The sequence below is a fragment of the Salmo salar genome, unplaced genomic scaffold, assembly GCF_965601325.2.
Source record: "Salmo salar unplaced genomic scaffold, fSalSal1 ptg000619l, whole genome shotgun sequence".
Lineage (NCBI taxonomy): Eukaryota > Metazoa > Chordata > Actinopteri > Salmoniformes > Salmonidae > Salmo > Salmo salar.
In genome coordinates, this window is record NW_027675443.1 from 793,154 (window position 1) to 817,882 (window position 24,729).

General features: G+C 38.4%; 1 protein-coding gene across 2 annotated transcripts; it reads right to left on the bottom strand.

Annotated features, from left to right (window-relative positions):
* Window positions 1-11: 11 nt before the first annotated feature.
* LOC106593326 (NLR family CARD domain-containing protein 3-like) lies at window positions 12-24,616 on the bottom strand. Of its 2 annotated transcripts, none has more exons than XM_082972259.1 (9): window positions 24,540-24,616; window positions 13,106-13,173; window positions 10,927-11,025; window positions 4,749-4,865; window positions 3,366-3,482; window positions 2,993-3,077; window positions 2,653-2,881; window positions 500-2,291; window positions 12-216 (listed from the first exon to the last, which is right to left on the bottom strand). In XM_082972259.1, the coding sequence occupies exons 3-9, from the start codon at window positions 11,007-11,009 to the stop codon at window positions 27-29; spliced, it is 2,613 nt and encodes an 870-aa protein (XP_082828385.1). In that variant the 5' UTR covers window positions 11,010-11,025; window positions 13,106-13,173; window positions 24,540-24,616; the 3' UTR covers window positions 12-26. The 2 variants fall into 2 exon arrangements, with proteins under 2 accessions (XP_082828385.1, XP_082828384.1); XM_082972258.1 differs by having other exon boundaries at window positions 500-2,297.
* Between the last annotated feature and the right edge of the window lie 113 nt (window positions 24,617-24,729).

Genomic DNA, 24,729 nt, shown 5'->3' on the forward strand with positions numbered 1-24,729 from the left:
GTGAACAGTTATCACTTGTTGACCAACTACAGGAATACTGACCTCAGAGTCTCCAGTTTACAGTGCGGATTCCCCAGTCCAGCAGAGAGCAGCTTCACTCCTGAATCCTTCAGGTCATTGTTACTCAGATCCAGCTCTCTCAGGTGTGAGGGGTTTGACTCCAGAGCTGAGACCAGAGAAGCACAGCCTTCCTCTGTGACTCCACAGCCTGACAGCCTGCAAAGAGATCATCATGACTTCACAAACACACTGTTCATTTAACGAGTAAATTAGAAGGACAATGGCAGAAGCATTTGGTTTATTCTCTCAAACAACATATAGATTCATCTTCCGTCTCCAAGAATTGTATGGTCATATTGTTATACTAATGTGAACACCAATGCACTGATTCAATATGTTATTCAATAAAATATGATATACATATTATAATACATATGTGTCTCTAAACTGAATATTTCTTCCTGATGATTAGTTCTTATATGTCATTTTATTTACTCACAGAGCAGCTCTGGAGGCATTGACCACTGGCAGCAGCATCAGAAGACCTTCCTCTGATCTGGAGTATTTCTTCAGGTCAAACACATCCAGCTCCTTTTCTGAAGTCAGCAACACAAAGACCAGAGCTGACCACTGTGCAGGTGACAGTTTGGCTCTAGAAAGACTTCCTGTTCTCAGGTAGCTTTGGATCTCCTCCACTAGAGAATGGTCATTCAGTTCATTCAGACAGTGGAACAGATTGATGCTCCTCTCTGGAGAGGGATTCTCCCTGATCTTCTCCTTGATGTACTTGACTGTTTCTTCATGGGTCTGTGAGCTGCTTCTTGTCTTTGTCAGTAAACCTCGTAAGTGCTTCTGATTGGACTCCAGTGAGAGGCCCAGAAGGAAGCGAAGAAAAATGTTCAAGTTTCCCGTCTCACTTTGTAAGGCGTTATCCACAGCACTCTTGTAGAAAGTAACTTCAGGCTCGTCTCTGAACAGCGAAGAAAACTTACTGGATTTTGTTTGCAGTTTGTCCATGAGATTCTCATTGTTGTTGATGAATGAGAGGAACACATATACAGCAGCCAGAAACTCCTGAATGCTCAGATGAACAAAGCAGTACACCTTCTCCTGGTACAGCCCACATTCCTCTTTAAAGAGCTGTGTGCACAATCCTGAGTACACTGAGGCTTCATTGATATCAATGCCAGCCTCTTTCAGGTCTTCTTCATAGAAAATCAGATTGCCCTTCACAAGCTGTTGAAAAGCCAGTTTTCCCAGTGACAGAATGCTCTCTTTATTCCAGTGTGGACCTGTCTCTTCTTTCCCAAGATACTTTTCATTCTTCTGTTTGGTATGAAACTCCACAAGGTGTGTGTACATCTCAGTCAGAGTCTTGGGCATCTCTTCTCTCTTATGTTTCAGCATGTGTTCAAGGACTGTTGCAGAAATCCAACAGAAGACTGGAATGTGGCACATGATGTGGAGGCTCCTTGATGTCTTTATGTGTGAGATGATTCTACTGGCCATGTCTTCATCACTAAATCTCTTTCTGAAGTACTCCTCCTTCTGTGGGTCATTGAAACCTTGTACCTCTGTCACCTGGTCAACACACCCTGAAGGGATCTTATTGGCTGCTGCAGGTCGGGTAGTTATCCAGAGGAGAGCAGAGGGAAGCAGATTTCCCTTGATGAGATTTGTCAGCAGAACATCCACTGAGGTTGACTCTGTGACGTCCCAACAGATCTTGTTCTTCTGGAAGTCTAGGGGCAGTCGGCACTCATCCAGACCATCAAAGATGAACAGAACTTTGTACTTGTCGTAGTTTGAGATTCTTGATTGTTTGGTTTCCATTGAGAAGTGATTGAGAAGTTCAATGAAAGTGTGTTTGTCCTCTTTCATCAAATTCAGCTCCCGAAAAGGGACTGAAAATACAAATTGGACATCCTGATTTGCTTTTGCTTCAGCCCAGTCCAGAATGAACTTCTGCACAGAGACTGTTTTTCCAATGCCAGCAACTCCCTTTGTCAGCACAGTTCTGATACGTTTGTCTTGTCCAGTTAAGGGTTTGAAGATGTCGTTACATTTGATTGCAGTCTCTGGTCTTGCTTGTTTCCTGGTTGTTGTCTCAATCTGTCTCAGCTCATGTTCATTATTGACCTCTCCTGTTCCACCCTCTGTGATGTAGAGCTCTGTGTAGATCTTATTGAGAAGTGTTGGGTTTCCTTGTTTAGCGATCCCCTCAAATACACATTGAAACTTCTTCTTTAGATTAGATTTGAGTTCACGTTGGCAAATCACAGCAAGCTCATCTGAATCTAGGAATAACACAGAGGATATTAATATCACGTTTATTTTAATGCCTACAGTATTGTAGGACTGTTATTTAGTTTTAAATTATTATCATTTCTTCTCTTAACTGACTGTATAAATGTGTAAAGACTGGTGTGAATGATTATATTATTATTGGTATTATTGATGGTATTATTGTTGTCTCTCTGTCTCTCTAAATTAATCAACACAACACATCCCTGCTGCTACTTGATGAGGTCACTAGGTGTTGTGTTAAGGCTGCTACAATATCATTGAGTTACACAGCTATTTTAGCTGTACTTTAGCTACAGCTTTTAAATGTTATAAAACATCATTCAACATGAGGCAGACAGGTCTTACTTTTCTCCAGTGTGTCAGCAAGCTCCTTCTGGTTCATTTTCCTCAGGACGTGCAGTGTGATCTTCAGAGCCCCCTCTCTGGCACTGCTCTCCTGCTTCTCATCTTCAGTGTCCACCACTTCCTTATCCTGCTTCTGACTCTCAAAGCCTTCTGGGAGTTCTGGACTAAGAATCCTCTTGAACATCTTCAGCTCGTTCTTCACAAATGTCATAATATTCTCTTCAAGCAACTAAGTTAAGCAAGAGAATAAATGCTTTCTCATCAACACGTTAATGAATGATTGACAGATCAACTTTACTTGAGGTAAACAAAAACAAATGTACATAACAGGACCACATACATTGAATATGGAGTCCAGGTCTGTTTGATGACTTTGGGAAGACTGACCACTGAGTATCTCTGACTCTGATCTCTCCTGTTGGTTTCTGTGGACAAAACATGAGATTACATCTCCTCATCCAGGGAGTTCACACACACATACACACACACACACACACACACACACACACACACACACACACACACACACACACACACACACACACACAGGGAGGGAATGTTGTGTTTAATATTGTTTTAGGACTATGAAAATGGACAAAAGGATTAGCCTATGGATTATGAAAACAACAAAAATAAATGGAAAATGGGAGAGGAGAAATGACTAGAGACAGTGTTGTTTAACTCACTGACCATGACCCATGAGTTCTTCTTACCTTTGTTCAGTAGAAAAGTCTCCCTCTCTAAACTGTATAGGTTGATCTATAGACCGCTTACGCTTCCTGGACACACAGCTGGGTACAGGGGAGGCTGGTCTCTCCTGCTTGATTGGGCTTCAACACAACAGAGACAAACATTACATCTCTCATCTACTCTGAGCTCAGATGGGGAAACAAGAGTTTAATTCCAAAAAGCTATATGTCCTTTTTAAGAAATGTTGGTGAATTAGCTTTTATTGTTTAAAGAAATGATGAAAGAGATTGTTGTGTTTATTCACTATCTAGTCATGACATGGGGTTGTTCAATAACAGACATGTATTTGCTTAAAATCTATCACTTGATGGTTTCATTTCAGAGACAAATATTCATGTTGTTTTGCAAAAAGCTATATATCTGCCTCACTCTCAGAGAAATCAGTAGTACTGCTAGGTTTTACACAGTAATAATATATATCTGTCTCACTCTCAGAGACATCAGTAGTACTGCTAGGTTTTATACAGTAATAATATATATCTGCTTCACTCTCAGAGAAATCAGTAGTACTGCTTGGTTTTACACAGTAATAATATATATCTGTCTCACTCTCAGAGACATCAGTAGTACTGCTAGGTTTTATACAGTAATAATATATATCTGCCTCACTCTCAGAGAAATCAGTAGTACTGCTAGGTTTTACACAGTAATAATATATATCTGCCTCACTCTCAGAGAAATCAGTAGGACTGCTAGGTTTTACACAGTAATAATATATATCTGCCTCACTCTCAGAGAAATCAGTAGTACTGCTAGGTTTTATACAGTAATAATATATATCTGTCTCACTCTCAGAGAAATCAGTAGTACTGCTAGGTTTTACACGGTAATAATATATATATATCTGTCTCACTCTCAGAGATGAGGCTATAAGGAGTACCAGTACTGAGTCAATGTGCAGGGGTACCAGGTAGTTGAGGTAATAATGAGACTATAAGGAGTACCAGTACTGAGTCAATGTGCAGGGGTACCAGGTAGTTGAGGTAATAATGAGGCTATAAGGAGTACCAGTACTGAGTCAATGTGCAGGGTACCAGGTAGTTGGGGTAATAATGAGACTATAATTGAGGTAACATGTACATGTAGGTAGGGGTAAAAGTGACTAGAGATTACATCTCCTCATCCAGGGAGTGCACACACCACACACACACACACACACACACACACACACACACACACACACACACACACACACACACACACACACACACACACACACACACACACACACAAACACACACACACACACACACACACACACACACACACACACAAAATGGGAGAGGAGAAATGACCAGAGACAGTGTTGTTTTACTCACTGACCATGACCCATGAGTTCTTCTTACCTTTGTTCAGTAGAAAAGTCTCCCTCTCTAAACAGTAAAGGTTGATCCATAGACTGGTCACTCTTCATGGACACACAGCTGGGTACAGGGGAGGCTGGTCTCTCCTGCTTGATTGGTCTTCAACACAACAGAGACAAACATTATATCTCTCATCCTCTCTGATCTCAGATGGGGAAACATAACAAGAGTTTAATTCTAAAATGCTATATTTCACTTTTCAGAAATGTTGGTAAATTAGCTTTTATTGTTTAAAGAAATTATGAAAGAGATTGTTGTGTTTCTTCACTATCTAATCATGGCATGGGGCTGTTCAATAACAGACATGTATTTGTTTAAAGTCTATCACTTGATGGTTTCATTTCAGAGGGACAAATAATCATCTTTTTTTTGCTAAATGCTATACATCTGCCTCACTCTCAAATGTGACCGAACGCAAAAAAAGTAAATAAAAACAATATGGGGATGAGGTAGGTTGATTGGAAGGGCTATTTACAGATGGGCTGTGTACAGCTGCAGCGATCGGTAAGCTGCTCAGATAAATTATGCTTAAAGTTAGTGAGGGAGATATAAAGTGGTTGATGTGCCACGCTCTATCATTGGATATTGGCGAGGCGCCTCACCAATATCCAATGGTATAGAGTGGTGCGAATTACAAATACCTAAAAAATGCAAAAACTTCAATTTTTCAAACATATGACTATTTTACACCATTTTAAAGACAAGACTCTCCTTTATCTAACAACATTGTCCAATTTCAAAAAGGCTTTACAACGAAAGCAAAACATTAGATTATGTCAGGAGAGTACCCAGCCAGAAATAATCACACACCCATTTTTCAAACTAGCATATATGTCACAAAAACCAAAACCACAGCTAAATGCAGCACTAACCTTTAATGATCTTCATCAGATGACACTCCTAGGACATTATGTTATACAATACATGCATGTTTTGTTCAATCAAGTTCATATTTATATCAAAAACCAGCTTTTTACATTAGCATGTGACGTTCAGAACTAGCATACCCACCGAAAACGTCCGGTGAATTTACTAAATTACTCACGATAAACGTTGACAAAAAACATAACAATTATTTTAAGAATTATAGATACAGAACCCCTTTATGCAATCGCGGTGTCCGATTTTAAAATAGATTTTCGGTGAAAGCACATTTTGTAATATTCTGAGTAGATAGCCCGGCCATCATGGCTAGCTATTTTGACACACACCAAGTTTGGCACTCACCAAACTCAGAGTTACTATAAGAAAAATTGGATTACCTTTGCTGTTCTTCGTCAGAATGCACTCCCAGGACTTCTACTTCAATAACAAATGTTGGTTTGGTTCCAAATAATCCATAGTTATATCCAAATAGCGGCGTTTTGTTTGTGCGTTCAAGACACTATCCGAAGGGTAAAGAAGGGTGACGCGCCCGACGCGTTTCGTGACAAAAAAATTCAAAATATTCCATTACCGTACTTCGAAGCATGTCAAACGCTGTTTAAAATCAATTTTTATGCAATTTTTCTCATAAAATAGCGATAATATTCCAACCGGGAGACGTTGTATCCGTTCAAACACTGAAATTAAACATGGAGTCGTCACATGCATGCGTGCACCAGTGCCATTGTCCTCAGAAGGACCACTCACCAAAACCCCTGCTGTTTTTCGCCCAGAGACTGCAGAGCTATCATTCAACGTTCTGGCGCCTTCCTAGAGCCAATGAAAGCCTTAGAAAATGTCACGTTACAGCAGAGATCCTGTATTTTCGATAAAGAGGCTATAGAAGGACAAGAAATGGTCAAACAGGGCACTTCCCATATAGAATCTTCTCAGGTTTTTGCCTGCCATATGAGTTCTGTTATACTCACAGACACCATTCAAACAGTTTTAGAAACTTTAGGGTGTTTTCTATCCAAATCTACTAATTATATGCATATTCTAGTTTCTGGGCAGGAGTAATAACCAGATTAAATCAGGTACGTTTTTTTATCCGGCCTTGAAAATACTGCCCCCTATCCCTAACAGGTTAAGTGGTAAAATGAACTAGAAAATGTTATATCTTGCAATTCTGAGTAATTACTACTTTAGTAAGGAATTAAAAATTATTTAGTAGTACTGCAGTTCCTACATAATTCCAATAGATGGCAGCATAAGACCACAAATGATATTTCAGAAAATTAGTTTAGTTTTCTCCCGGGATACACCACCACTCCCCCTCACAGGAAAACTCCTGTGTGAGCTTCTTTCTGTCCCTTTCCACACTACTAACGCAAGAGGAAGGACTGAAAAAACATTTAATAGATAACCGTGAAGTAAAATAATGATGATTCATGTTTATTATTACCTGTTTTTATGCTCATGTTTTGAGGGAAAAAGGAAACCGCACACTGCTCTTGATAGTATCACTGATCTTTATCCGTTCACATCGAAAGGGGTTGGAGGAAAAACATATAAGTGCTATCAAATATAACAATATGTATTTCATAAATAATCAAATAAAGTGTATAAATAAGAGATATTAAATACGTCTGTAAAATCACAATGAGGACATAACTTGCTCGGTAGGTCTATCATTAATCATTGGGTACATCAACAAAGAAACATCAGAGTAATCTTAAATAGGGGCATGTTTTGAAATTGTACTTCATCACTATTTCGATTACCAATAAGCCTGAACATTAATTCAGTCACCTCTGGTTGAGAAAAACGTATTTTCCCAGTACATTCATTGTCAAATTCATCAACCAGCATCGACCCACTCTGCCTTCTCACACAAGTAGTCAACTCAGCCCCACTAAAAGGCTGGTGTCGTCACTCTGCCTTCTCCAGGGGCATGTTGAGGTAAATTTCCTCACCGGGAGGGTTGCATGATGTAATTTATTGGCGGGCTGGAAGACGCACTCTTGTCTTTTCTGTATCGTGGCCGTTTAGTCCCAATATGAGATATGAATTTTATTTAATTTTATTTAACCTTTATTTAACAAGGAAGGGCTCATTGAGATTTAAAATCTCCTTTTCAAGAGCGTCCTGGCCAAGATATCCAGCACCAAGACATTACAAAAATTACAGACAAACAACATGAAAAACTACAAGTAATCTAGTAAAAACCATAGAATTCACAAGAGTATAACAAAATCAAAACAGCATATTAAAAACATTGACAGGTCAGGGAATCAGTCTCAAGATCATTCATCAGTGATTTAAAAATACCAATCGGGACGAGTTCTTCCAGTTTAAAAGTATTTTGTAAGGCGTTCCAAGACGATGGCGCAGAGAACATAAAAGCCCTTTTACCAAATTCAGTTCGGAATTAAGAAAATGTTTTATAATGCATGTATACTACGGTTGAGGTGGTGACTAGTCATCATTTACCCGGGGTTCAATACCTGCTATAGTCACTATTTATGTTGCTCTCCCAAAAACAACACAGGCCTAATATGAGATATATATCTAACTAAAGTAAAGTGGCCATTTTAGAAAATCATGGGACATTTAGTCTGTGGTTGCATGCTATTTTATGTCAATCATATTGCTGCTTGTAGCCTATAACTGATGCTTTGTGGTCTTATGCTGCCATCTATTGGAAATATTTAGCAATTAAAAGTTATTAATTCACTGACAGACATTTGTGAGGCAGCTGAGAAATAAAGTGTATTTTTATCATTAATTCGTTAGATCAGTCTCAAACCTGCCCCACCTATCACATGCCAATTGCTGGACTTTCACATAGAGGTTACTAGGTCACCCAGTTCAAACCACATTTGAAAATAAAACGAATGTGTCTTGTTTATCAAGTGTTCTGCCTTGCAACAATAAATATAATAAAATAACAAAACAAAAAAGCAAAATGATTAGACAGGTTTTGATTAACAAAATAATCAACATGCTATTTAGTGCTATAATGGTATTTACTAACATAATAGTATAACTAAAATAGTTTATAAACGTGTTCTAGGCTACTCTACCCTATCCTACAATTAGGGTTAGGGATTAAGGCTAAAATAGGTTCTACCTAGGACTAGGGTTAAGGATAAAATAGATTATACCTAGGGTTAGAGTTTCTGTATAGCACTTTGAGACATCTGATGACGTAAAAAGGGCATTATAAATACATGGGTTTACATCTCTCTAGCTCCTCCCTGTGGCCTTCTGTGGGTTCTACATAACTCAACATAACTCATTCACGACAGCTGCTAAACTCATAATCTGAGGTAGCAAACTGCGTCAGATCTACAAATCAATGAGCTAGACCTGTCCATTTGGTTTGCAAATCAGTGAACCTGCGCTTCATTCGCTCAAACTGATGCCTACGAACGAAGATTTCGAGGCACATCAAATTACCCAGCAGCCATTTAGGGACAACAAGTCGTTAAAAAAAGTGTTATTTCTTAATTAAAAAATGTCTTCTGTCTGTTTAAATCGGCTACATCTTGAAAAAGAGGACAGGGACGTGTTTTGTTATAGTTGTAAACCTTTTTCTGAAAACACATATGGTTAACCATGACCAGAAAATGTTTAACATTTAGTACTGTGGGTCACCACAACATAAACACAGGCGAATAGTGATATCACTCAAAAAGTAGCTGTAATACTGTTAATAAGTTACCTGAGGTCATCGTTCAATTTAATGCCGACAAGTCTCATTGATAACAATGGAAAAGCAGAACAGAAGGTGAGTTGGTGCTGCAGTGCTCAATAGAACTAATAGGAGCTGGCAGGGTGAAAAATGACCTGAAATAAGGCCTGTTCTTTAGCAATTACTTCACAACTAGAGACATAAGGTAATGTTACGAAACTGGGCTCCATGGCGGATGCAATTAAGTACTTTTTATCAACAAAAAAAACATTGTTAAAAATGTAATGTGTCCAGCCTACTGAGGAGCCCCGAAAATAATATTCAAAAGTTTGGTCCTTGGACACAGAGGGTTTAAACACTAAAGTTACCGTCCATCTAGTGAAGAGAGGAGAACCGGACAGAGGTAGCCAGCATCCGTCAACAAGAGAGGGAGAAGCCCTCCACGGATTTAAGAGTTAACAGCAGGTGTCTTGATAATACTATAGAATAATGCAGTGAGTCAAATGGTTCCTCAAACACGTCATTGCTTTGGAGTAGTTAAAAATAATGTTTTATATTTCTATATGATCAATCCATTAATAATATATGTCTTGTGCTTTTGGCAATGATTTATGTATAATACTTATGTATAACAAGTGATACCATGTATGTCTCTAAAACATTTTGTCTTCATTTTGGCAGATTAACTCATGCTTATTTCAGAAAATTAACTCAGGTTTTCACCCAGCGGCTAAGGAGTTGGAGCTGTGGCAGGAGTTGGACCTGTGGTTCAAAGGTGGCTGGTTTATATCCCGGGCCGGGCGCTGGAAAAAACGGGATGAATTGATCTGACCCCTGGAGGGCTGCTGGGTTCACGTCCTCAAAACATTAACCTTTCGTTGATCAGAACTCTAGAGGTTCTTCTTCACTGAACCCAAAAATATATATCACTTTTAGTGGTTCCATATATTAAGGAAGTGATAGAAGCCTTTTTGGTTCTATAAGGAACCTTCTTTTCTAAGAGTGTATAATAAACACGTTTTTAAAACTTATTTAATTATCTACATCATGTTATTTCAAGTTCTCCCTTTGGAGCGCAACATCACATTGTTAAAAAATAATCCTAAATTGGACATGGCTATAAATTAGGCAATTGAAGGCATCTAGGGCATAATATGTGTTTGATGAAAATTAACATTGTATGCAACGTTGTCGGCAACATTATTGGCAAGGGACTTGATGTCTACTATGCCAAAGCTATTTAGAGTTGTTAAACGGGTGTGAAGAGTGTGTTGATATAACGGTAATATTGTCAGAATTCTGCTTGTAAAAACGATCACAATTGGTTAAAAAAAATATGCATGCCATTATATTAGGCAATAATTAAGAGCAGGCAAAGTGGTCGTGTCATGTGAAAGTTCTATCAAATGTCTTACATTGCAACGAGTACAGTCAGGGTGCCGCGGAACCCCTGCAGTACCTCCACAGACCCCGGATTGAGAACCCCTGATTTAGCAGATGCTCTTATCTAGAGAGATTTACAGTAACTGCATTCATCTTGAGATTGCTATTTATTTTGGAAATAAACATAATAAATTCTTCATAAAATTGTCATCTTACCTCTTAGCTTTGGTGTCATGTCCCTCAGAGAGACTCATTTTAGAGGCAGGGCCCCCCTCCTCTCTCTCCTCAGAGAGACTCATTTTACAGCACTGACCCCTAAACAGAGATCCAGCATGTTAGTTGTGGTTAACACAGTGACAACTAAACAGAGATCCAACATGTTGGTTGTGGTCAACACAGTGACAACTAAACAGAGATCCAGCATGTTGGTTGTGGTTAACACAGTGACAACTAAACAGAGATCCAACATGTTGGTTGTGGTTAACACAGTGACAACTAAACAGAGATCCAGCATGTTGGTTGTGGTTAACACAGTGACAACTAAACAGAGATCCAGCATGTTTGTTAACACAGTGACAAGTAAACAGAGATCCAGCATGTTGGTTGTGGTTTACACAGTGACAACTAAACAGAGATCCAGCATGTTGGTTGTGGTTAACACAGTGACAACTAAACAGAGATCCAGCATGTTGGTTGTGGTTAACACAGTGACAACTAAACAGAGATCCAGTATGTTGGTTGTGGTTAACACAGTAACCCCTAAACAGAGATCCAACATGTTGGTTGTGGTTAACACAGTGACAACTAAACAGAGATCCAGCATGTTGGTTGTGGTTAACACAGTGACAACTAAACAGAGATCCAGCATGTTGGTTGTGGTTAACACAGTGACAACTAAACAGAGATCCAGCATGTTGGTTGTGGTTAACACAGTGACAACTAAACAGAGATAAAACATGTTGGTTGTGGTTAACACAGTGACAACTAAACAGAGATCCAACATGTTGGTTGTGGTTAACACAGTGACAACTAAACAGAGATCCAGCATGTTGGTTGTGGTTAACACAGTGACAACTAAACAGAGATCCAGCATGTTGGTTGTGGTTAACACAGTGACAACTAAACAGAGATCCAACATGTTGGTTGTGGTTAACACAGTGACAACTAAACAGAGATCCGCAGGGGGGCCGGGACTCGGCCCTGTTGGTTGTGGTCCGTCAACACGAGTCCGCAGGGGGGACACGTGCACAAACAGAGATCCAACATGTTGGTTGTGGTCAACACAGTAACAACTAATTATTGAAGGTCAATTGTTATCATTTATTCATTATCTCTTTGAGAAATAAAACATTTACTAACAGACATAGAAACAGTCAGGTGATTTAATGCATCACATGAACATGTAGTTGTGACATTTAATCTCCATGGTAACTGTCAATAATAATAATAAGTCTCTGTTTGTTAAGGTAGTTATAGACAGTACAGCAACAATAATAATAATAATAACAATAATATTTATAATAATAATAAGTCACTGTTTGTTAAGGTAGTTATAGACAGTACAGCAACAATAATAATACTATTAATAATAATAATAAGTCACTGTTTGTTAAGGTAGTTATAGACAGTACAGCAACAATAATAATAATATTAATAATAATAATAAGTCACTGTTTGTTAAGGTAGTTATAGACAGTGCAACAACACAAGGCCAAATCTCAAAATTATTTTTATTCATTAAAAGTAGGATATATATTGTCTTTCAATCTGTTATTTTCTAAATGTACCTGAGAATATAGACTGAAGGCCTAAAATGTATGACCAGTCTAAACCTGTTCAGATCAGTTCACATAATGTTATAGTCCTACCAGTAGCAGGACAGAGAATGTACTGTATATAACCTACATATCATAGATGACCAGTCTAAACCTGTTCAGATCAACATAATGTTATAGTCCTACCAGTAGCAGGACAGAGAATGTACTGTATATAACCTACATATCATAGATGACCAGCCTAAACCTGTTCAGATCAACATAATGTTATAGTCCTACCAGTAGCAGGACAGAGAATGTACTGTATATAACCTACATATCATAGATGACCAGTCTAAACCTGTTCAGATCAGTTCACAGAGACCATCAGGTTTGTCAGCATGATAAGTGATCATATCTCAAACCTACTCTGACTATTTAATGTCTGACGTCGCCCTAACCTTATAATAGTTTGTAGGTAACCTAGACATACAGTACGAGAGTCTGCCAGTCTTTCCTACATACCAACACATTTATTTAATGTTACCGAGAAATATGTGCCACAGTTTCAACAGCCGTTTTGTAACTGCGTAGGTTACAAACCTACTTTTAATTTCATATGAGGAAATCACATGACTTACAGTCACTGGTGCAGCTGCCTGTTTTCTTGCAGATGAAGTAGCTTTCATAGGCAACGCATTCAACCAGCCTAAACAACAGTAAATAAAAGATGTCAAATGGTCAAAAGCCAATCCTGATAGAGCCATATACATTAGAGAGAGGTATATATATCCTGATATAGTCATATACATTAGAGGTATATATATCCTGATATAGTCATATATAGAGTCATATACATTAGAGAGAGGTATATATATCCTGATATAGTCATATACATTAGAGAGAGGTATATATATATCCTATATATAACCATATCCAATAGAGAGAGGTATAAATATCCTGATATAACCATATACATTAGGGAGAGGTATATATAACCTGATAGAGCAATATACATTAGAGAGAGGTATATATATCCTGATAGAGCAATATACATTAGAGAGAGGTATATATAACCTTATAGAGTCATATAAATTACAGAGAGGTATATATATCCTGATATAGTCATATACATTAGAGAGAGGTATATATAACCTGATATAGTCATATACATTAGAGAGAGGTATATATATCCTTATATAACCATATCCAATAGAGAGAGGTATATATATCCTGATATAGCCATATACATTAGAGAGAGGTATATATATCCTGATATAGCCATATACATTAGAGATATATTGCTACAGGTGTTGGATCTTAATTTGAGCCAGTTTGCTACAGCAGGAAAATAATCCTGCAGAAACAGGACATTTTAATTATTATGTGGATTATAATTAATGAACAGTTTTGTGGAATTTATCATCTTCAGAAACCTTTTTTAAAGTTTAATTACACTCAAATACACTACAAGTTTATTTTTTCTGCAACAGGGTGATCAAATTAAGATCCTACATCTGTACAGAGATTATGTCTTTACATTTACGTCATTTAGCAGACACTCTTATCCAGAGCGACTTACAGTAGTGAATGCATACATTTCATACATTTTATTTTTTCTGTGCTGGCCCCCCATGGGAATTGAACCCACAACCCTGCAAACACCATGCTCTACCAACTGAGCTACAGGGAAGGCTAATCTTTATCTGAAAAGGGCAGTTTGACTTATTAGCAATAACATTGCAACTGTCAGCTGCTGTAAACCTCTGTGATTGGATGTTATAGACCCCCATACATATCCCCATGTACAATTATATGTACAGATATAGGATCTTCATTTGATCACCCCCCACTGCAGAATAACTTTCCAGCAATGCAGGACATGTAAAACTTGTAGTGTATTCCTTGTGGCCCTGTTGGTAGCGCATGGTGTTTGCAACGCCAGCATGGTGTGTGCAACGCCAGGGTTGTGGGTTCGATTCCCATGGGGGGCCAGTACATTAAAATAAAAATGCATGAAATGTATGCTCTGGATAAGAGTGTCTGCTAAATGACTCAAATGTAAAAGGTTTACAAAGGCTTCTGAAGTTTGTAATTTCCACTTAGATCTTTTCCTTACGAAAAATGTAGTAACTCCTACAAAAATGTCAATTAAGTATAATTCACATAATAATTCACATTTCCTGTTCCTGCAGGAATATTTTCCTGCTGTAGTAAATTGGCTCAAATTAAGATCCTACATATGTACGTGCAAATGTACTTGGTGAATAAAGGTGATTGTGATTCTACAAAGGTTGAGTCTCTAGATTCCCTTGCTGCTCTGGAGAAATAATGAAATGCTTGTCATGGTGATTTAACCTGTTGGGGATAGGGGGCAGTATTTGCACGGCCGGATAAAAAACGTACCCAATTTAATCTGCTTACTACTCCTGCCCAGTAACTAGAATATGCATATCATTGTTTGATTTGGATAGAAAACACCCTAAAGTTTCTAAAACTGTTTGAATGGTGTCTGTGAGTACAACAGGACTCATTTGGCAGGCCAAAACCTGAGAAGATTCCAAACAGGAAGCGCCCTCTCTGACCATTTCATGGCCTTCTTGATCATCTCTAACCAAAACAGGGGATCTCTGGCATAACGTGACATTTTCTAATGCTCCCATAGGCTCTCAGAAGGCGCCAGAACGATGAATGGTGGCTTTGCAGGCCATGGCTGAAAAACATTAGCGCATTTGGTAAGTGGTCGACCTGAGGACAATGAGACTGGAGGCGCGGGCACAAGCCGACACCATGTTTTTACTTTCTCTCTCTTTGAACGAAAACAACGACTCTCGGTCGGAATATTATCGCTTTTTTTACGAGAAAAATAGCATAAAAATTGATTTTAAACAGCGGTTGACATGCTTCGAAGTACGGTAATGGAATATTTTGAATTTTTTTGTCACGAAACGCGTCGGGCGCGTCACCCTTCTTTACCCTTCGGATAGTGTCTTGAACGCACAAACAAAACGCCGCTATTTGGATATAACTATGGATTATTTGGAACCAAACCAACATTTGTTATTGAAGTAGAAGTCCTGGGAGTGCATTCTGACGAAGAAGAGCAAAGGTAATCAAACTTTTCTAATAGTAAATCAACGTTTGGTGAGTACCACACTTGGTGGGTGTCAAAATAGCTAGCCTGTGATGGCCGGGCTATCTACTCAGAATATTACAAAATGTGCTTACACCGAAAAGCTATTTTAAAATCGGACATAGCGAGTGCATAAAGGAGTTCTGTATCTATAATTCTTAAAATAATTGTTATGTTTTTTGTGAACGTTTATCGTGAGTAATTTAGTAAATTCACCGGAAGTGTTCGGTGGGAATGCTAGTCACATGCTAGTCACATGCTAATGTAAAAAGCTGTTTTTTTTTTATATAAATATGAACTTGATTGAACAAAACATGCATGTATTGTATAACATAATGTCCTAGGATTGTCATCTGATGAAGATCATCAAAGGTTAGTGCTGTATTTAGCTGTGGTTTGGGTTTATGTGACATTATATGCTAGCTTGAAAAATGGGTGTCTGATTATTTCTGGCTGGGTACTCTTCTGACATAATCTAATGTTTTGCTTTCGTTGTAAAGCCTTTTTGAAATCAGACCGTGTGGTTAGATTAATGAGAGTCTTGTCTTTAAAATTGTGTAAAATAGTCATATGTTTGAGAAATTGAAGTAATAGCATTTCTAAGGTAATTGAATATCGCGCCACGGGATTACACTGGCTGTTGAGTAGAGATGTTAAACTGGGACTGGTTATCTCCCAACTTTGATGTAATTTGTTACATTTCACCCTGTTGATAAAGGCTGAAGCGCTTTATCGCCTTTCTCAAGTGGCCGATCAAGGTACTTTGGGCTTAGGCGCGTGACCTGGCCGCCCCGGTCTTTGTGATTTTTTCCTCTGTTTGCCGAAAAGGAGATTCCCGGTCGGAATATTATCGCTTTTCTACGAGAAAAATGGCATAAAAATTGATTTTAACCTCTATGGGCTAGGCGGGACGAATTCGTCCCACCTACGTAACAGCCACTTGAATCCAGTGGCGCGATATTTGAAACGTTTGAAATACTATTACTTCAATTTCTCAAACATATAGAGATGACAGCTAAATGCAGCACTAACCTTTTATGATCTTCATCAGATGACAACCCTAGGACATTATGTTATACAATGCATGCATGTCTGTTCAATCAAGTTCATATTTATATCAAAAACCAGCTTTTTACATTAGCATGTGACGTTCAGAAAAAGCATACCCCCCGCAAACTTCCGGGGAATTTACTAACAGTTTGCTAAATTACTCACGATAAACGTTCACAAAAAGCATAACAATTATTTTAAGAATTATAGATACATTACTCCTCTATGCACTCGATATGTCCGATTTTAAAATAGCTAAGTACATAGCCCGGCATCACAGGGCTAGCTATTTAGACACCCGGCAAGTTTAGCACTCACCAATATCAGATTTACTATTATAAAAGTTTGATTACCTTTTGTTGTCTTCGTCAGAATGCACTCCCAGGACTGCTACTTCAATAACAAATGTTGGTTTGGTCCCAAATAATCCATCGTTATATCCGAATAGCGTCGTTTTGTCCGTGCGTTCCAGAAACTATCCGAAATGGTAAATAACGGTTGCGCGCATGGCGCATTTCGTGACAAAAAAATTCTAAATATTCCTTTACCGTACTTTGAAGCATGTCAACCGCTGTTTAAAATCAATTTTTATGCATTTTTTCTCGTAGAAAAGCGATAATATTCCGACCGGGAATCTCCTTTTCGGCAAACAGAGGGAAAAATCACAAAGACGGGGGCGACCGGGTCACGCGCATAAGCCCAGAGTACCTTGATCGGCCACTTGAGAAAGGCGATAAAGCGCTTCAGCCTGGGGCTGGGATGACGACATTCTGTTTTTTCCCGGGCTCTGAGCGCCTATGGACGACGTAGGAAGTGTCACGTTAGAGCAGAGATCCCTTGTAAAAGATAGAGATGGCAAAGAAGTTCCAGAAATGGTCAGACAGGCCACTTCCTGTAAAGGAATCTCTCAGGTTTTGACCTGCCATTTGAGTTCTGTTATACTCACAGACACCATTCAAACAGTTTTAGAAACTTTAGGGTGTTTTCTATCCATATATAATAAGTATATGCATATTCTAGTTACTGGGTCGGATTAGTAACCAGATTAAATCGGGTATGTTTTTTATCCAGCCGTGACAATACTGCCCCCTAGCCCTAACAAGTTAAACAGCGGTTGACATGCTTCGAAGTACGGTAAAGGAATATTTAGAATTTTTTTGTCACGAAAAGCGCCATGCGCACGACCGTTATTTGCCATTTCGGATAGTTTCTGGAACGCACGGACAAAACGACGCTATTCGGATATAACGATGGATTATTTGGGACCAAACCAACATTTGTTATTGAAGTAGAAGTCCTGGGAGTGCATTCTGACGAAGAACAGGAAAGGTAAGACCATTTTTCTTATAGTAAATGTGATTTTGGTGAAGGCTAAACTTGCTGGGTGTCTAAATAGCTAGCCCTGTGATGCCGGGCTATGTACTTAGAATATTGCAAAATGTGCTTCATCCGAAAAGCTATTTTAAAATCGGACATATCGAGTGCATAGAGGAGTTCTGTATCTATAATTCTTAAAATAATTGTTATGCTTTTTGTGAACGTTTATCGTGAGTAATTTAGTAAATGGTTAGTAAATTCCCCGGAAGTTTGCGGGGGGTATGCTAGTTCTGAACGTCACATGCTAAAGTAAAAAGCTGTTTTTTGATATAAATATGAACTTGATTGAACAAAACATGCATGTATTGTATAACATAATGTCCTAGGGTTGTCATCTGATGAAGATCATCAAAGGTTTGTGCTGCATTTAGCTGTCTTCTGGGTTTTTGTGACATTATATGCTATCTTGAAAAATGGGTGTCTGATTATTTCTGGCTGGGTAGTCTGCTGACATAATCTAATGTTTTGCTTTCGTTGTAAAGTCTTTTTGAAATCGGACAGTGTGGTTAGATTAACGAGAGTCTTGTCTTTAAATAGCTGTAAAATAGTCATATGTTTGAGAAATTGAAGTAATAGCATTTCAAACGTTTTGAAAATCGCGCCACAGGATTAGACTGGCTGTTGCGTAGGTGGGACGAATTCGTCCCGCCTAGCCCATAGAGGTTAACAGGTAATCTATGATATTAATATTGTAGCAAACAGTGGGGCAGGGCAGTGAACCCAGGTCACTGGTGAACAAGGAAAACACCCTATGCATTGCACAAATAGGGTTAACCCAGTATTTATTTATTTATTTTACTAGGCAAGTCAGTTAAGAACAAATTCTTATTTTCAATGATGGCTTAGGAACAGTGGGTTAACCTCTCTGGGGCAGTGGGACGTTAGCGTCCCACCCTAGTCAACAGCCAGTGGAATCGCGTGGCGTGAAATACAAATACCTCAAAAATGCTATAACTTCCATTTCTCAAACATATGACTATTTTACACCATTTGAAAGATAAGACTCTCATTAATCCAACCACGTTGTCCGATTTCAAAAAGGCTTTACAGCAAAAGCAAAACATTAGATTATGTCAGGAGAGTACCCTGCCACAAATAATCACACAGCCATTTTCAAAGCAAGCATATATGTCACAAAAACCAAAACCACAGCTAAATGCAGCACTAACCTTTGATGATCTTCATCAGATGACACTCCTAGGACATTATGTTATACAATACATGCATGTTTTGTTCAATCAAGTTCATATTTATATCATAAACCAGCTTTTTACATTAGCATGTGATGTTCAGAACTAGCATATCCACCGCAAACTTCTGGTGAATTTACTAAATTACTCACGATTAACGTTCACAAAATACATAACATTTTTTTAAAGAATTATAGATACAGATCTCCTTTATGCAATCGCGATGTCAGATTTTAAAATAGCTTTTCGGTGAAAGCACATTTTGCAATATTCTGAGTAGATAGGGCTAGCTAATTTGACACCCACCAAGTTTGGCCCTCACCAAACTCAGATTTACTATAAGAGTATTTGGATTACCTTTGCTGTTCTTCATCAGAATATACTCCCAGGACTTCTACTTCAACAACAAATGTTGTTTTGGTTCCAAATAATCCATAGTTATGTTCAAATAGCTCTGTTTTGTTCGTGCGTTCAGGTCAGTATCCTAAGGGTGACGCGCTAGCGCATTTCGTGACAAAAAATGTCAAAATATTCCATTACCGTACTTCGAAGCATGTCAATTTTTATGCAATTTTTCTTGTAAAATAGCGATGATATTCCAACCGGGCGACATTGTATTCATTCAAAGAGAGAAAGAAAAACATGGAGAATTCACATGAACGCGCATCTCCAGTGTCACTGTTCTTACAAAATCTCCTTCTGTTTTTTGCCCAGAGACTGGAGAGACGTCATTCCACTTTCTGGCGCCTTCTGAGAGCCAATGGAAGCCTTAGAAAATGTCACGTTACAGCAGAGATGCTGTATTTTCGATAGAGATGCCACAGAAGGAGAACAAATTGTAAGGCAGGGCACTTCCTGTATAGAATCTTCTCAGGTTTTGGCCTGCCATATGAGTTCTGTTATACTCACAGACACCATTCAAACAGTTTTAGAAACATTAGAGTGTTTTCTATCCAAATCTACTAATTATATACATATTCTCGTTTCTGGGCAAGAGCAGTAACCAGTTTAAATCGGGTACGTTTTTTATCCGGCCGCGCAAATACTGCCCCCTAGCCCCAACCAGGTATGCCTTGTTCAGAGGTAAACAACAGATTTTTACCTTGTCAGCTCGGGGATTTGATCTTGCAGCCTTTTGGGTACTAATCCAACGCTCTAACCACTAAAGCGTTGGAGTGCAGCTACCTGCCGCCCCAAGTAGGGTTAACCTGTTGGGGCTAGGGGGCAGTATTGAGAATTTTGAAAATGTGCCCATATTAAACTGCCTCCTACACACACTCAGAAGCTAGGATATGCATATTATTATTAGATTTGGATAGAAAACACTCTGAAGTTTCTAAAACTGTTTGAATGGTGTCTGTAAGTATAACAGAACATATGGCAGTCAAAACCCTGAGACAAATCCTAACAGGAAGTGGAAAGCTGATGTGTGGAATTACTTTCATGCCTTTGCCTATGAAACACACAGTGAGTTCCACTAGATGACAACAGTCTTTACAAAGTGGTTTGAGTCTTCTCCGGTAAAAACTGACCGATCGAGAAGCCTGGAAAGTTTGTCATAAGCGGATGGCCTATACTACTATGACGCGCATGCATGTGAGGACTGTTTCGTTCCGAAACATTTTATAAGACAATGCAATCGTCCGCCTTGAATATTATTGAAGTTCTGATTGAAAAAGGCCCTAAAGATTTATGCTATACAACATTTGACATGTTTGAACAAACGTAAATATTTTTTTTTTGTACTTTCGTGGCAATACTTTCGTGTTTTTGGATATAAATATGAACTTGATAGAACAAAAAATGCATGTATTGTCTAACATAATGTCCTAGGAGTGTCATCTGATGAAGATTGTCAAAGGTTAGTGCATAATTTTAGCTGGTTTTCTGCTTTTGGTGACGCCTGTCTTTGCATTGAAAATGGCTGTATGTAATGTTTTGTCAATGTACTGTCCTAACATAATCTAACTTTATGCTTTCGCTGTAAAGCCTTTTTGAAATCGGACAACGTGGTTAGATGAAGGAGATGTTTATCTTTCAAAGGGTGTAAGATTGAGAAAGTTGTATGTTTGAGAAATTTGGAGCCCTTGATATTTCACTGGCTGTTGATAGTGTGTACCGGGGGTGGGACGCTAGCGTCCCACGTAGCCCATAGAAGTTAACCCAGTATTAGTATAAATAGTGTTAACCCAGTATCAGTATCAATAGTGTTAACCCAGTATCAGTATAAATAGTGTTAACCCAGTATCAGTATCAATAGTGTTAACCCAGAATCAGTATAAATAGGGTTAACCCAGTATCAGTATAAATAGGGTTAACCCATTATCAGTATCAATAGTGTTAACCCAGTATCAGTATCAATAGGGTTTACCCAGTATCAGTATAAATAGGTATAACCCAGTATCAGTATACTTTTGACTTTTGACTTTTTGTGTCATGATTTACGCTCGCGCGTTATGCCTTTGGATAGTGATCTGAACGCACGAACAAAACGGAGGTATTTGGAAATAAATATGGAGTATTTTGAACAAAACGAACGTTTCTTGTGGAAGTCGGAGTCCTCGGAGGTAAGAGAATATTTATAATACTAATTCTGAGTTTAGTTGAACCCAGAACTTGGCGGGTATCTGTATAGCTTGCTTTGATTGCTGAGGTCTGTACTCAGAATATTGAAAAATATGCTTTCTCCGTAAAGCTATTTTAAAATCTGACACAGCGGTTGCATTAAGGAGAAGTATATCTATAATTATTTCTATAACTGTTGTAAATTTTATCAACGTTTATGATGAGTATTTTTGTAAATTGATGTGCTCAAATAGTGTTAACCCAGTATCAGTATAAATAGTGTTAATCCAGTATCAGTATAAATTGTGTTAACCCAGTATCAGTATTAATAGGGTTATCCCAGTATCAGTATCAATAGGGTTAACCCAGTATCAGTATAAAGAGGGTTAACCCAGTATCAGTATCAATAGGGTTAACCCAGTATCAGTATTAATAGTGTTAACCCAGTATCAGTATTAATAGTGTTAACCCAGTATCAGTATCAATAGTGTTAACCCAGTATCAGTATCAATAGTGTTAACCCAGTACCAGTATCAATAGTGTTAACCCAGTATCAGTATCAATAGGGTTAACCCAGTATCAGTATAAATAGTGTTAACCCAGTATCAGTATAGGAACCCAGCGGGTTAACCCAGTATCAGTATAAATAGGGCCCCTTCAGACGGCCCAGTATCGAGGGTATCCCACATCAGCGGTTAACCCAGTATCAGTATAAACAGGGTTAACCCAGTATCAGTATAAATAGGGTTAACCCGCGGGGCCAGTATCAGTATAAACAGGGTCCTATAGCTGCGATGGGAATTGTAACCTGGCTCACACTGCTCCCTATAAAAGCAAGTCCCGTGCTTCAACTACCAGAACCCCTCACACATCCGGTCCATGCATTCTGATGGCCTCCCAGACACCATACCACTTCTGACACCAATGTAGCGAACAGCGGGGCAGGGAAGCGAACCCAGATCGCACATGTAAAAGGCCAACAACCTACGCATCGTGCCATTGGCACCAATTGGGTCACTTGGTTGGAATTGTGAAGTGGCTCAAATAGCGAGGATCACTGCACTTTAGTGGAACTATGATACAATTACATTATCATATAAAATGTAGAGGATCACTACACTATAGTGGAACTATGATACAATTACATTATCATATAAAATGTAGAGGATCACTACACTAGAGAGGAACTATGATACAATTACATTATCATATGAAATGTAGAGGATCACTACACTATAGAGGAACTATGAAACAATTACATTATCATATGAAATGTAGAGGGTCACTACACTATAGTAGAACTATGATACAATTACATTGAAATGTTAAATGTAGAACTATAATATCTGAATATTGATATATTGAATTTGACTTGACCACGTCCAGTCAGCTCCATTTTGTCTGATTAAACTGACACCAACCTGTCTCAGTAGTAGTAGACTGTTAGGAGTGTTTTACTGTCATTCACTATACTAACATTACACCAACCTGTCTCAGTAGTAGTAGACTGTTAGGAGTGTTTTACTGTCATTCACTATACTAACATTACACCAACCTGTCTCAGTAGTAGTAGACCGTTAGGAGTGTTTTACTGTCATTCACTATACTAACATTACATTTAATTTATCTACACACTTTACAATAATCCCTGACAGGATTGTCACCTTGTAGCCTGAATTCACAACCAGAACATGTCAAGTCATTGAGATATTTTCTGTTCTGATGAGAGAGCAGCTTCCTGATGACTAGCGCTCTGTATATTCTGATGGATGAGGCCTGAGATGGAATGTGAAGATAACTGAAGCTGGCTAACTTTAGAAAACCAGTATATCTAGCTTGCATCATAGGACACCCCTCAGGCTATGTTCAGGTTTCAGCATCAGGTATAAACAGCCGAGTTGTTGGCTACAAACTGGGTTGTATTCATTAGTTTACTCCACAGCCAACAGTTCTAAAATGATGCATAAACAGTTTACTCCAAACACTGTACAATGTGACCTAAACGATTTCTGTTGCCAAACGTTTTGCTACGGTCGGCACTAATGAATACACACAACCTGTTTTGAGGAAGTGTAAGTTATTGTTTGGCTTTCCACAAAATGTTTTAAAAATGTTTTGAGAAGACTTGTCTGTAGACCTATGATCCAGTACACTCTTAGAATAAAGGGTTCCAAACAGGTCCTCCGTCTGTCCCCATAGGAGATTATTTGGGGTTCCAGGTAGAACCCTTCTGGCTTCAGTGTAAAACCCTCTGTGGAAAGGGTTCTTCATGGAACCCAAAAGGGTTCTACCTAGTACCAAAATATGTTCTACAAAGGGTTATCCTATGGGGACAGCCAAACAACCCTTTTAGATTCTAGATAGTGTAGGAGCGATCACCCTGGGGCACACAGATGGGCACAGAACAAATTCACCCCACACATCTAATTTATATCAAAAACATTTTAAGGAGAGTAGGACTATTATAACACTGTCCACCAAAAATATCATCAACTATATGAATACACATAACAATATCATCAACTATATGAATACACATAACAAAATCATCAATTATATGAATACCATAACAATATCATCAACTATATGAATACACATAACAATATCATCAACTATATTAATACACATAACAATATCATCAACTATATTAATACACATTACAATATCATCAACTATATGAATACACATAACAATATCATCAACTATATGAATACACATAACAATATCATCAACTATATGAATACACAATAATCATCTTACCTTTTATCTCTCTCTCAATAGAAACAGAGTCTGGAATGATCATTCGGTCTTCGAAAGTTACTTTCGTTTGCTCTGCTCATTTACATATCAGGTTCTGCCTGTTCTCTCTCCACTCCCTCTCTCTTTACAGCTCTTACAATGTGCAGCTCCTCTCTCTCCCCAGGGGTAGCAGCTCCTCTCTCCCCAGGGG

Excerpts from the sequence above, each read along its gene's own strand:
- LOC106593326 (XM_082972258.1), bottom strand. The coding sequence starts at position 11,009 with ATGAGTCTCTCTGAGGAGAGAGAGGAGGGGGGCCCTGCCTCTAAAATG. Across the intron at positions 2,882-2,992 it reads ACCTGGACTCCATATTCAAT|TTGCTTGAAGAGAATATTAT; the intron begins GTATGTGGTCCT and ends TGCTTAACTTAG. Across the intron at positions 2,298-2,652 it reads TGCTGACACACTGGAGAAAA|ATTCAGATGAGCTTGCTGTG; the intron begins GTAAGACCTGTC and ends TGTTATTCCTAG.